Below are 15350 nucleotides of genomic sequence, written 5' to 3'. Positions count from 1 at the left end.
TGTAGTGTAGTCCGCTCCCTTAGGCATGGCCCTGTGCCCCCGCCCCCCACCTCTGTAGGGTGCCAAGTGCAGCTACCCATGCTCCAGCATCACACATGTGCGCGTGTGTTGTCCCTAGACCTGTTTGCCTAGTCAGAAGTACTGAGTAGTGTACCCCAAGTTCGCGACTTAGTGCACGAGGCACCTGTGTCTGTCCTCTCCGCAAAGGGTATTGCTAAGGCATGCACTCAACTTTGTTGAATTTCTCCCCCCACCCACAATCTTTGTCTTCTTGTGTTTTAGCATCATCAGGCGGAGGAGATTTGGCATCGGAGCAGGAGGGAGCTGCAGGTCACCAGGCCCCGGTGGGCACTGACACAGACACCGAGGGCACCAGTGATCCGGAGGGCGAGGGGAGCACCACAACGGGGGCCGGTGGAGACACCAGCGACACGGACACGTCCTCATTTGGGAGCTCCCTAGCGGGGGCGGCACCATCTGTGCCCCCCGCAACAACAGGTACAGCCGCCACCCAGCGCACCAGCACCGCCCTCCCAGCAGCCCCTCAGTCTTCGCTCCGTGGCCGCTCGGCCAGGAAGGCTCGCGTCTCCTTCGCCCCAGGCACCTCAGCCCCTGCCTCTGTTACCCCTGCTGCCCTCAGTGCGGAGCTCATTGACCTGGTGAGGACGCTCATTGTTGGGCAGACTACCCTTCTGAATGCCATCCAGGGGGTGGAAAGGGAGGTGCATCAGAGCAATGCCTACCTGGAGGGCATTCATTCGGGTCAGGCTGCCCATCAACCAGCGTTCACTGCACTGGCCTCAGCACTGACGGCAGCCATTGTCCCTGTCTCCAGTCTCCCTCTTCTATCTGCCTCCACCCTTTCTCTGTCTCCTGTACCTCAACCTATCCCATCCACACCATCAGACCAGCCTGCACACACCTCAACACCCAAGGCCAGCTCATCCAAACATAAGCACCACAGAAAACACAAGCATTCACCCAAGCAACACACAGATGCAGACATATCAACAGTCACTACCACCTCTGTGTCCCCGTCCTCCTCGTCTCCCTCCTCCCTCCCTGTGACGTCTACACTCACACCTGCATGCACCCCAACATCAGCTAGTTCTTCCACCACCAGCAAACCCTCCACTACAGTCCGCACACCTGCAGTCACCACCCCCACTGGCATTTACAGGTCCCCTGTGTCCTCTCCCACTGTGTCTGTCACCCCCTCTTCCAAGACACATAAACGCAGGCAGACACCCAAACAACAGCCAACCACCTCACCACAGCCTACGTCCCAGTCACCTGCACCCAAGGACAGCACACCTGGCTCTCATACAACCACATCCTCTTCCTCCACTTCTCTCACCACTACTCCTACCCCTTACCTTGGTCCCAAGAAAAATTACCTCTCCAGTTTTGACCTCTTTCCCTCCCCCGACCCACCCCCTCCAACTGGGAAAAGTCCCAAGGGCACCTCAGCCACCACCAGCCCAACTACTACAGTGCAAGTGGTGCATGGCATGTGGAGTCCACCCTTTGGCGGCAGTAACACTTCGGTGAGCAGCAAGGGGACAGCCAGCCCCCCCCAGGCAAGAGGACCCGGAAATTGAAGGGCCGCCGTGAGCGGACAGAGACGGCTGCCCCCAAGGAGGTGACTCCGGCCACTTCACCGGCCACAGCAGCCAGGGGAGGCAAGGGCCCGAGAGCCCCATCTAAGGAGCGGAAGGACAGCAGGGCGGAGAGGACAACCACCAGGAGCGCGGAGCAGGAGGGCCCCACAAGCCCCATCCCGGCTGCAAGGGACGACACCAAAGGGCCCAGGACTCACTCCCCGAAGGGGCCTGACACAGCACGGTCGGAGGGCGACTGAGCAGGGTGTCCAGGCCAGGTATGACTCCCTTGACATACTGCAAGAGCACCGCTGAACAGGGCCCCGCCGTGAAGACAGGTACCGCTGAACAGGGCCCCGCCGTGCAGAAGAGCACCGCTGAACAGGGCCCCGCCGTGCAGAGGAGCACCGCTGAACAGGGCCCCGCCGTGAAGACAGGTACCGCTGAACAGGGCCCCGCCGTGAAGACAGGTACCGCTGAACAGGGCCCGCCGTGAAGACAGGTACCGCTGAACAGGGCCCGCCGTGAAGACAGGGACCGCTGAACAGGGCCCCGCCGTGCAGAGGAGCACCGCTGAACAGGGCCCCGCCGTGAAGACAGGTACCGCTGAACAGGGCCCCGCCGTGAAGACAGGTACCGCTGAACAGGGCCCCGCCGTGAAGACAGGTACCGCTGAACAGGGCCCCGCCGTCTCAAGCACCGCTCCGCTGGGCCCTTCCTGTCAAGCACCGCTCCGCTGGGCCCCGCCGTCTCAAGCACCGCTCCGCTGGGCCCTTCCTGTCAAGCACCGCTCCGCTGGGCCCCGCCGTCTCAAGCACCGCTCCGCTGGGCCCTTCCTGTCAAGCACCGCTCCGCTGGGCCCCGCCGTCTCAAGCACCGCTCCGCTGGGCCCCGCCGTCTCAAGCACCGCTCCGCTGGGCCCTTCCTGTCAAGCACCGCTCCGCTGGGTCCTTCCTGTCAAGCACCGCTCTGCTGGGCCCCGCCGTCTCAAGCACCGCTCAGCTGGGCCCTTCCTGTCAAGCACCGCTCCGCTGGGCCCTGCTGTCTCAAGCACCGCTCCGCTGGGCCCCGCCGTCTCAAGCACCGCTCCGCTGGGCCCTTCCTGTCAAGCACCGCTCCGCTGGGCCCCGCCGTCTCAAGCACCGCTCCGCTGGGCCCCGCCGTCTCAAGCACCGCTCCGCTGGACATCGCCATGTCATGCACCGCTGCGCTGGGTCCCGCCGTCTCAGGCACTGTTTATGGTTCACTGTGCCCACCATGCCTCCTCCTTGACCAGTGGACTCTGTAATCCACCTGAGAGACTGTGGCTTTGCACTCCCCAGGATGGTCCAGTGGGCAATCCACCCACTGTAGAGACTTGAGAGACTGTGGCTTTGCACTCCCCAGGATGGTCCAGTGGGCAACCCACCCACTGCAGAGACTTGAGAGACTGTGGCTTTGCACTCCCCCGGATGGCACAGTGGGCAACCCACCCACTGCAGAGACTTGAGAGACTGTGGCTTTGCACTCCCCAGGATGGTACAGTGGGCATGGTGGCTCCTCGTGGATCTGGCGTCGTGGACTCATGTGGCTGTGGTGGCCCCCCTTCCCTTCCCCCAGAGGTGCCTGTAGTTTTGACATCGGATTCCCCTGCAGTGTTCTCTCCAAAGGACTCAGGTCTCGTGTGTGGGCTTTGCCCTTGTTTCGCAGAACCTTGGCCCACGGACATGTTAGATTCGTAGGATGTGCAGGACTTGTTACTTCAGTGATACACTGATGTGTATATCTTTCTGGTTTTTGTAAATATTTTTCACGGTTGCTCAATTATTTCCAGGTGCTTTTTTTGTACATGAAAATTTATTCCAAATTTGGTTGTGTCATTGTATTTTTAAAGGGTGTTTGTGTGGTGTCACTGTGACTTCCTGCTCTGCATTGGTGTGTACATATTGGGGGGGTGGGGGGGTCGCATATGTGTATGCCCATAACCTTTCTTCCTCCCCCCTCCCGTGTGTCGTAGGTGCAGTACTCACCGTTGACGTCTGCGCCGGAGTTCGTACTCGTGGTAGATGAGCAGGTAGACGAGAGCAGGTATGATGTTCAATTCTGGTTCCATGCTGTCCGGATTCCGCGTGGAGTGTGTCGAGGTGAGCGTTTTCCATTGAAAATGTCTGTTTCCGCCGTGTTTTTATCGGCGGGGCTCCCGCCCCGGAAAAGGTGGCGGATTGGTGGGTCGTGATAGGGTGGGCGGTACATTGTCTGCCGCCTGGCTGTTGGCGGTGACCGCCGCGCTGTTTGTTTGTTCCGCCGTGGCGGTCGGAGTGTTAATGCGGCGGGCTGTGTTGGCGGTTCCCACCAGGGTCAGAATTCCATTTTTTTGACCGCCGGCCTGTTGGCGGGTTGGCCGCCGCTTTATCACCGACCGCCAGGGTCAGAATGACCCCCTTAGTGTCTATACATATTTTGCCATTTCAACCTCTCACTCCCAGCATTCCCTAGTGCCACACGGTTCCCTTTGTTGTACCCTTCTAGTTATTGTTTTTATGAGCCCTCTAATATCGTTGATCTCTAACAGTCGTCTTCCATAAAAGTATGTGAAACACATCCTTGTTCCAATGAGGATCTTTCTTCCACTCTCTTTCCAGGGCCGGATTAAGAGCAGAGCAACTGCTGCGGCTGCACTGGGCGCTGACCTGGGGGTGGGGCCTGGGGTGCATTGAGCTCTGGGCGCCGGAGGCGCTGTGTTGAGCAATAACCTACATTTTGAAAGCACCTTCTGAAAAGTTCCTTGTGCGTCCAGCTTTCAGGCAGCAATAATGTCAAGATAGCTCTGTGATTAATGTTTCTGTTATTTTTGTTTAGTGGCAGTTATGACTTGCCATAAAGTAGCGCAGAGGGTTAGTATGCCTGCTGCAAAGAACAGATCTTTATTTTATGTGGATAGGTGACTGGATCCGCAAGCCTTTACCAGAGCGTCCAAACAAATAAAATATATGTGAGAGAAGTGCTATGGAAAGATGAGGGGCACTTTTTCCGGGTGGTAGTGTGGAAATCTGAGGAAAAGGTCATAGTGGATGGGGGGTGCCAAAAAAGATTGTCGCACCAGGTGCCACCAGCCCTAAGGCTATCCCTGACTGTTCCAAAGTTCTCCAACACTCCTCTCCCACGGAACCCTCCTTTCTAACCTAACTTGCTCAGGTTCCCCCTCTTTTATGTCTCCCTCCAGCTCTGCCTTCTTTATGAGTTTCCCAGCGACCTGCCATTTGAGGGTTCTGTTAACTTTTTAACTATTGCCATCAATTTCTCCAAGTGCTCCTCCACCTCTTTAAATTCGATCCTCCTCTCCTAGAGCCCATTCCGTAAATTATTTTCCCTAGCATTTCTCCCAGGGCCTTGAGGGTGAAGCCAGTGTGTCGCTATGCGGTGCTTAGCCAAAAGTATTTCCAGGGCCACAAACTTATGTCTCTTTTTGCTGCTCTTGGTTCAGGGCCTATTCTTATTTAGGGGTCACCTGAAGAAGATCCCTTGTGAGGGTGCAACCCTGTTATGACCTCCCTTAAGTACTCAGTTTAATTCTACACATCCTTAGCATATGAATGAAATCAGCACTCGTCTACCCACATCTGGGGCAGCTGTTCAGCCTGTAGAATCCTTCATCCTGGACAGTCTGAAGGCAGGATCCTCAACTGATAAGGTAATTTTTAGGTTGACCATTGCAGCGCCCAAATGCTGCTTTTCCAACGTGTTGGTATCTATGTGGGCTTTTAAGCACACCCACCTCAGGCCCATCACTTTCACTTGTTCGTGGGCTTGCCTTTCAAAAATACTTTGATGACATTGGTAAATGCTTTACATTTGTTGCGCCTTGGGGTGGTTTTGTTACTGACGTGGGGACCAACCCTGTTACATGGATAATTACACGTTTGCCAATATGTTTGACAGCGAGCAAACTTATTTTTCCTTTTGTGTCTCTCCTTCGCACTCACGCTCATGGCAGCCATGGCGCTTTGAATTGACTTGCTTATGTCAACTGTTTTACTTTACATTTTCAATTTATATAGCAAGAAAAGTCCAGTTAGGAATTTACAATGCTAATAGGTCTAACTTGAGCAAATGAGAGACCCATTGCATTGCAAATGCTTGCTGTTCTTTCATTCACTGATACATAGACTAATGTAGTGCTTTGCACATTGTGGAAGACGTTTAGCAAACTGAGGACTGTTTGTGTTCAACTGTTAAAAAAAGATGTTTGCAATATGTAATGTGTTTTATTGTCTTTGAACAAGTCTTAATAAAAAAATCTAAATACCGGAAAAAAAAAAATCTTTTACACCGTTATTATGGTCTAATTCATAAATTATGTTGGCCCTGCCAAAAAACATTCATTCTCATATTTAAAGCTTTCAATTTTAAAGGCTTCCGAATAACTGACGTGGAACTTTGGGCATGTAGGTCAAAGACCCATGTCTGTCTACCATTGATACCATTGATACAAGTGCAGTGACTTGTATTTCTCAATCCACTGTGTAATCTACATATTGTGTATATTCTGGCAGTCAACATGTCTTTTTTGAAGTACAGACCAAGCTACAACATCTCAGTGCAACTGAGCTACTACTCTGAAGAACTTGAGGACTCAAAAAAGGTAGACCAAGAGAATGGAGTCATCACACATTGTGGCACAATTTGCGTACCCCGTTCCAACTTTCAAACCAACCACTCTTCCAAATGTAATTAAAAAAAGCTTTTATGGTCTCTCTATAGTGAAGACTTCATTATTTTTCTATCTGGCATACTTCTGCAAGAATACATATAGTGATACAAGATTCCTCCATGTTAGATACCTCCATCTGGATGACGTCACGTTGATGCACTCTTGACTTTTTGTGCCAAAAAAATTCACAGTGGATGTCAGTATCGCGGCTAATTAGAGTAAGCCAGTTGTTTAGTATGTTTTTTGCTGTCTTGACTTTCCCATAGGTAGTGTTTCCCACGGACCCACAGAGGCGGAACTCATTTCAAACACAACTTGCTACTTCCTCAATCACAGCTTTCTATGTTAACTCAGCCGGAGGCCTCGTTAAAATCCAATTTCAAACGAAATAAAGCAAATGAAGGTGATTGGGAAAACTAGGCGCCATTGTTACAGTGTCAGGCTGTTCGTTCTGCCATGAAGCTGAAAATGCAAACCACATTTTCTTGAATTCTTGGCATCCCATCTAATGCGCTCTTGTACCAGCTCCAACACAGCATACTTGTAATGCAAGCAGCAAGCCCTTGCTTATCATCAGAACATAAAATAGTGTCAGCACTTCCAGGTGGGCTTAAAAATAAGTCACCAGAAGCCAAGCGTGCTAGAGTTAATAGTGTGAAAGATGTCGTCAGACCACCCTCACTACAAAAAGGAGGTGCTGCTACAAGTGAACAGATACTGTTTCATATAAAAACCTGCTAATACATATTCCCCTGAATAAAACAACTTGCAAATACCTCAAAGAACATAAACAAAAGGAAATATACGATACCGTCACATAAAATGGGAATTAGTGTAGGCTCCTGCAAAACCACATCCCTCCCTCATGTCTCTCTTAGGGAACACCATTTCAGGTCCTTAATTAGACTTTATAATGCGCTGATTAATGTTGTAATAGCTGAATCAATTATTTTTATTGTGGTTTTACGGGGACAAAAATAAATGTGCATGTGTATTGAATATTATTTCGCTACTTTTATAAACAGTTGGAACGACCTGTGTGGCACCATGGTTCAGTCTTCTTTCATTGACATACAACAGTAACATACAATCTGGTTGCTAACGCTTTCATCGTCACTGCTTCAGGAACTTAAGGAGGTCCTTGGTTGTTCTCGACCACCGTGATATTTTGTTCCACAGAGATTAAAAAAGTACATAACAATCACAGTCCTCCATGAATTTCCACTGTTTTCAGTCCAGGGCAACCAAAGACCTACAACTAGATTATTTCGCCCTTGGATAATCTGGTGTCTATGAAGAAATTGTTATGTTAGTACTGTGTACTTGAGGTAGATTTATCTAACGTCCTTTAATCGTTCAGCCAAAATACATACCGACATTGTCGAGTATCAGTGTAGAGCAGATTTTGTGTACATATGTAGCTATAAAAATGAAGAAAGCAAACAAACAAAACTAGCAAGAATGTAAGGAATCACGGATCCTAATAAGTTAGTTTTGCACCAGCAGTTTTGTAACATTTAGAACTTGTTGTACAAACACATACAGACATTCCACCCCCGTTTTCTCTAGTAAAAACAAGCTGTGCGTTTCAAAGGAAAGACATTTATACAATATATTTTAAAAAAAGCTGGATATAGGGCTCCACTGAGCAGATGAGCCCATTTGTTAAAGTATTTTTGACACGAGGATGCTGGTCTTGGTTGTATCACAATTAAAATGTAACCACCCCATTAGCAGAAACTATACGTGTAAAAGGTCGCATGGGCACCTACCCATGTGCATGGGACTGCGGCCTTGGCTGACAGTCTGCTGCGCTGTGAACCTGGAGCAGTTATTGTTCATCTGCGGGGAGCCTGGTGGCTGCTGGGGGTGCAGTGGGGGCACCGTGATTGGTACTGCAGGCCGGGGCGTCGGCAGTGTGTTTGCAGAAACTGCTCCACTCGCGTGAACTGCTACTGGGGAACTCTTGGTCGTCGGGGGCACTGCTCCCGTCACTGAACCCCGAGACTGGGCGGCACCGGCAGGAGCTCTGGAAGGAAAAACAAATAAAAATAATGAGCTGACTGTGTGGATATTTCCTAATCATTTGTTTTGGATGAAACATGAGTATAAGAAACATGAGCAGTTCAAATGCTTCAGGTAGGTAGTGATATTGATAAAATGACATGAATAAGACATGCTGCTTAAGCAAAAATTGGCCCATAACTACCATATTTGATGCATTTTACAGTTTTAGTGCCAATGTGAGCACCTTCTACCTTAAAGAATATTAGATTTTTATACATACAACATCTACAGGAAACATAACTTTCTGTAGGACATGCTTTGCATACCTAGTGTCACACATGCAGAAGAACATACAGGAACCCATGCACCAACTTTGTTTCTGCACAAACATCCATTTTTGCAGAAGATGATGAAAGCTTTTTATCGCAGGTTGTTACTTATGCCTCACTGTCTATAAGTACTGTACTCTTCCAGCCTAACCACCGTGCTTTTGCTTCTTCATCTAGAACTGTTTACCAATAGAGTAACTCCAGTTTGTATGGCCTTTGTATGTAAAAACGTAGTATTTTCGATTGTCATCTGTCCAAGGACATCTTTCCTTGATTCCAGAGGTGGATGGGCAGCAAACCCTTTGAGAACCATTTCTGTATGTCCAGAATTTACCATCACAGGGATTTCCTGTATGACATTGCTGTGGCTTTCAGTAAGCAGACTTGTGGATCATTCGCTATTTGTGATGCTAGAATACAGGTTACTCTGGAACAGAGGAATACCATAAGAATTGCATTATTCTGTTCCCCAAACTTGTCAGATGATTTTGTGACCAGCCTGGGGAACGATAAATAAATGACATGCAGGTAACCTGCTAGGTGTCACAAACACCTGCTCCAAACCAGAACAATAATTGACAAAGCCAATAATGCTCAACTTTTAAATGCTAGTGTAAAGCTTTTGGTTTGCCAATAAAGCTTCCTTAATTTGGTCTTGTTTATGGCCAAAACGATTCAAAGATGTCTCTACCTACACATGTAGGCAGATCCATCAGGGAATATCGTGGAATGTTCAAAAATCATTCTAAGATGGCCACCAGTGCAAATGTACTCAGGTGATCATACCTAGGGCCATCTAAGAATGAACATACTTATACTTTAGGTAAAATCATTCTATTATAGTACTGTAGTTGATAATTTAGTAAATCGTTCTAAGATAGTAATGTAATTGATAATTTAGAGCTGTCCCTTATGTCACAGAAGTCATCATAGCATGACAATATATGCATTATATTAACCAAAATACTAATAGATTGACTGCAGAAGGATGCACTGAGAATCCACTTTAAATGTGTATTTGTTTAGAATAATGTTACAAACCCTGGTTGCATTGGTGATAAACTAAATGTTTGGAAGACTTAATTGATATTATGTTATAATTTAGACTGTAGACTAACAGGATTAATTATTTAAATATATGTGCAAAAAAAGAGGAATGCAGTTCTGTGTTATTTTGATTGAAATGTATTAACAGAGTCCTTCCATTAAAGTGACTGCAGAATGTATAATAATGGAGCATTGGCAAAGTAAAATTTATAAGTTTGCATATTAAAATGTGTGTATTAACTAAATGTATTGCTTTAACTCACTTGCATTAGCCTAAGTGAGGCCTGCTGGTCCTATATTTCGTGACTGTGTAGGAAATGTTGATTCATTTTCATAACGTGAACTTTCTTTCCGACTTCGTTACCATAAGAAGACTAGCTTTGGTAATAAACCCTTATTGTTTTAGACACAGAGATAAATGAAACAGTGGCCTTGAATGTAGAACATCGTGATCCATGGACTACTATTATATACAATTATTTTAATCCTGTGTGGAGCTACATCGATTGGTGAGGTTCCCATGACAGACCTGGGAAGATGTGCCGATGTTGCAACCTGGAGTCGTGTGAGCGATTGCTGCTGGATGATGTCCCTTCAACGTAATGTGGACTGTCTGTCGGACTGAATGAGATTGTTGTATGAACTTTAATATGTCTTTGACCTGTTGGATATTGGTCAGAAATTTTCAGATTCCCACTTTAAATAAAGACAGATGCCTTGCTGATGAAGAACCTCACATGCTGAGCCCTTTAAAAAGTTAACATTCTCTCTGCTTTGCTCCTTTGAGGTGTCCCGCTGAGACATAGAGATTTTCTCCCTAACTCCTGCGGAAGACTCTTGATCGAGCTTCTGACATGCTGACGCTTTCTCCTTTTCCCTAACTTTTGCCCACTTTACTTAGTACACTGTTGCCTGAGATTACCTTTTTCCAAATTCTTTTTGTCCTTTTTGTTCTTTTTCTCTTTTGCTCGCATATGTTCCACCTCGAACATGCTATTCTTTAACTTGGCCAATAGTAGTTGTTTTCCATGTGCTCAGCTAAATTATAACTCTGCTGATTTGAAATTGACTGATGCTGGTCTAACCTGAGCTACGCGTAATTTCTGTATCTAAGATAATCTTACTAATGTTCTGTATTTTACTTACTGAATGCTTAGTTTTATTGTTAGTTTGCCTGAAGTTATTTCATTGCCTACGGCAACCCTTGGTGATCCTGTATATTTATAATTTTGTCTTGAGAGTTGTATACAAGACTTTAAGGCTCAATTTATAATAAACCCCTTGAATTTATTCTTGACTGGAGTTTTCCTTTCATTGCCAAATAGGTCACACAGTTTTAACTTAATTGATTTGAATTGAAATTGATTTGTATGGTTCTACCACATCCTGTTGCAGGGTCCAAAGATCCGTAAACCTGAAGTTGAGCATTGATTACTGCGAACGATGCAAATACTCAGGTGCGGCTCCTCCGTTAGGATGGAAAGCGCCACCCCCGCCAGCAGCAGAAGCTGCAAAACCTTCACAATGAGGGGATAATAAACTAAACCTAAGATCCCGGGTTAGCACACAAGCGTAGAAGACACTTGTTTAATTTATTGTCTGCAGTAAGGTACTTGTTATGAGACGTAGATGGCAGTGCTAATAGTTTCCTTGAGTGAGTGTGAGTTTTGGTTGGTAATAAGTGAATCCTGAATCCACATGGAAGATCTGTATCGACTGGAGTGAGAATTGCTGGTCACATTTCACTCATTGTGTAATTGTGAAAGCTACAGCCAGAAAGTCTATCTTCATACAGCTTTGAGGTATGTGAGTTCCTGCCCTGTACTGTGCAGACAGGTTGTTGGTTTTTGCTAGCAATATTTTGCATTAAGTGTGTGTGAGAGATTGTGTGAGAGACTGAAAGAAGTGAGTGTGATGTCATTTTGTGCCACACTGGTATAGGTCAGTTGGTGTGAAGCCACGTTGCTATTGGTAGACAGTGCCGCATTGCTACTGGTTGGGAACATAATGAGAAAAGGACTGTGGGATTGAAATTATTTCCTGATTCTATTGAAAGTTACTGTGATTAATTGAATTTGATTAATAATTAAGTTCTTTAATGTTTTTTAGAGTGCGCTGAAAGGAGATGTGTTTATTCCCATTAGAGAGGGTCTAGAAGCCTCACCCAAAGGAACTTTAGGTTATGTGTCATCTGTAAAAGGATTCCATGCATGTTGGTGGTTTGAACAGTGTAGCTAAATTACTGAAAAAGAAGGTGCTTTAGCATTTCCCTGTCATGGAACTTTTAATATAAGAATTTTAGTAAAGCTGAGACGAACACTGTATGAGATGAAACCGCCTCCAAGACCTGCACAGTTTGAAGCCCTTAGCATTTAGGAACTCATAGCACAAGAGAAAATGGCAACTAAATATGAGAACAGAATACAGAAATCAATTAAGACACTTGCAGAGGCTAGATGGGATGCAGAACAGAAAATATGACCAGACGCACTTGAGGCAGTCAGAATGTATTCAGCTATTTCAAATGAAGAAGGTGAACGCACTAAACCTAAACTAGGTAAAAGACAGGAAAGGCAGAACAGACAACAGAAGTTGAGGATGAAAAGGCAGTGATGTATAAGAGTGATTCAGCTGATAAGTTCATAAAACAGATCCTAATGAATCGTCCACCTCCTTATCTTTCAGTTGAGGCAGGAACAACAAGTGAAGCAGCACAAAATGTAACCCCAAATATGCCAACTGCTCCAGTTGCACAGACTCTGAAACAGATAGTGCCAAGTACGCCTGCAAATTCAGTGATACAGACTCCTGATGTGAATCAACCAGTTCTGAGTGTTAATACAGTTCAGCCTGTATCAAGTACAGTTGTGAACCAGGTTGTGCCAAATTCTAATGAGAACCACGCGGTGCAGTGACCATATGTGAATCCGCCTGTACAAAATTGTATTCCGAATCAATCTGTGCCAATGTTTAGTCCAGTTCAGTCAATGCCAAATGTTACCCTGAGTCAAACAGGACAACGTTTTAGTGCTGTCCTAACAGGGCAGAGTATAGAATGATAATTCCTCAGAATCAGACAAATCATATGGGTCTGGATGCATTGACAGTTCCCATGACTATAGGTCCTGTTGTTCCTTTGTATACTTCAGGTACGTCTGGAAGCAATGCCCACTAACTAAACATTCTAACACTTCCTGAAACACCAGTTCAATCCCCTGGGGTATCACCAAGTGGTATGCAGAGATCACTATAGTCTAACAATTCAGAGATGGAAAGAACAGCTTCTCTTGTTAGACCGCTAAACCCTACACGAATTGCAGATCCAAACCCAGTGATAAGTCAGACAGGATTTACTCCTGATGTGAGATTTCCTCAAGTAACTCCACCATATTTTATGCCCAGACCTGATCAGATTCTGAATGCACATTGCAGCACTCTGCAAGGAGGAGCACTCTTTAACATGCCATAGAACATGTCAAACTTTAATGCCCCTAGTCAGCAGAATGTAGGACAGTTAAGAGAAGAACTACCACAAAAAACAATATCAGTTGGCTAGGTTTCACTGCACAACAGCTGACAGATTGGTTAAATAACCTGAGCCCACAAGTTGCAACAGGGGTAACAAACTTCAATGCAAGAACATAAGAGACACCAGAGAGAAATAGATCAGTAAATGTGCCAAGACTGAAATTAGACTTGAATTAAATGATTTTAGGAATGCTAGACACAGCTCAATTAGAAGCTTACACAGAAGATGAACTGTGGGTTATGTACAAAGACAACACTCAGCGTGAAGGACAGGCTTATGATAGATTAGCTGAAGTAGCAGAGAAAAATAATGTGGATTTGGAGAAATCAAAAATCCTAAAGAGAAGTTACATATTGGAGTTTAGCACAAAGGACCGAGTTAACATGAGATCTCTTGTAATGAACACATAAATTAAAGAATGAATAATATACATTCAGAAATGAGGAGCTGTAGATAAGTTGGAAGGCAGATGGGTGATGAAACAGACGACAGCAAAGCCAAATGTGCCTCTGGCAGGAGCAAATGAAGCCAAGGACAATGTAAACATAATTATCCCTGAGAGCAATACCCAGTTGAGCTTATGATCATGTACCCTGGAGTAAGAGTGATATTTTGTCATTCGCAAATGATTATCTGAGATTGAGAGTAAAACCAGTGGAGTGGAACAAGCAGACAAAGAGATTGGTGAAACTATGAAAATGCCTGTGTGAAGATTTGAACACGTTGTTTGATATTGTGGTTTCGACTGATTTGTGGACTAAATGGAAAGTGAAAGTTGACCGGCCTGATTTTGAAACTCAAAGAGATCCAGTTACGGGTACACCATCTGAAGAGGTGATGAAAAAGTATCCCAAGGTGATTGTGTTTTTGAAAAACAAAGTGTCCCCGAAAGATATTGATTGGTAGAAAATTGACTGGACAGCTCAGGAGTCAAAGGAGTCGATTCATGCTTACTACGAAAGACTGCTACAAGCTTTCAAAAAGCATAGTGGTACAGAAACTATAGAGGCTAAAGATATGGGACATTTTTTGTTCAGGTTTGTGCAAGGATTGAAGCCAGACATTGGTAAGATGATTCCGCTGCACCTCATTTATTGGCAGAGTAAACTGATTGATGAGATCCCCTGATATGGGAAGTATTGTAGTGACGAATTGGAAAGGAGGCAGAAAAAGTTAACATTAAAGATGATGGTGATACAATTGAAAACTGCACAGAAAGCTAGTCGGAGCCCACCAATGATGTTGAATATTGGTGGAATGCAAGGGGTGCCAAAGCAGGTGACAAATGTTATCCAGTCTAGAGGTAGAGGACGGGGTGTTCATGTAGATCAGAGCAGAGGTGTGGTTGATATTCAGGCTTTGAAGTGAACTAATCTGTGTCATGCTTGCAGAAATTTAGGTCATTGGTGACAGGAGTATCCCTTCAATAATGTGAATAACCAGGTGCAGAATATGGGAGTTGCTCATGCACAAGCCAATAATCAAGTTCAAATCTAGAGAATTCAAAGACCCCCAGTACAAAATGTGAATGTGTCCCCAGGATAGCAGATGCAGGTGCCACAAGCCCCGATTGTTTAACAGCAAATGGTTGTTCCCCAACAGAATCTGAATCAAACCACAAATGCAGATATGAATCAGATAGCATCACAGTTTCCCTTGTTGGAACTGAGGTATGAGGGCATTTCAGAAATTCTTCAAGCAGAGAGTTCAGATGATAAGGGTTTCATGTTGTTGTGTAGCCATTTTAGTTATGGCTCCATGCACGTTATTTTAGAAAATTAGGCCTGCTGCTGTGCACTTTAACTGAGATATATTTTATTCAGCTTTGTTTATTATTTTAACAATATCCACATTTGCAGTCTTGTTTTATTTCTCTCTATTTAGCTGTTCTTTGCCTAGGTCAGCACTGCGTTCTTAAACAAGACATTTCTTTCACTCTGTGCTTTTCTCAAGGCTGCAGTAAGATAGGTTGCCGGTAAACGTGGTAACGCTTTGTCTCTAGTGATCATAGAAACATACACATCCTTACGTAGGGAAATTTTCTCAGAACATCAGCTGTTTTATTATAAAAACACTTCTCTGTCCCATACACATTAGAGGGAGATTCCAACCAGATGACCACGACTGTAAGGTGACTGCTGAACGCT

At 45.7% G+C, this 15350-nt stretch overlaps 1 protein-coding gene across 1 annotated transcript in view; it reads right to left on the bottom strand.

Moving 5' to 3' along the window:
- The window catches only part of SH3RF3 (SH3 domain containing ring finger 3), a 1332803-nt gene that overhangs the window by 265938 nt on the left and 1051515 nt on the right, over positions 1-15350 (bottom strand). Inside the window, exon 7 of the mRNA XM_069204493.1 lies at positions 8064-8320. Within this exon, the coding sequence (XP_069060594.1) occupies positions 8064-8320 (257 nt within the window). The remainder of the gene's footprint in view (positions 1-8063; positions 8321-15350) is intronic.

The sequence above is a fragment of the Pleurodeles waltl genome, chromosome 8 (assembly GCF_031143425.1).
Source record: "Pleurodeles waltl isolate 20211129_DDA chromosome 8, aPleWal1.hap1.20221129, whole genome shotgun sequence".
NCBI classification, from domain to species: domain Eukaryota; kingdom Metazoa; phylum Chordata; class Amphibia; order Caudata; family Salamandridae; genus Pleurodeles; species Pleurodeles waltl.
Note: the sequence above shows the minus strand (reverse complement) of the source record. Positions and strands in the feature narration are given on the sequence as shown.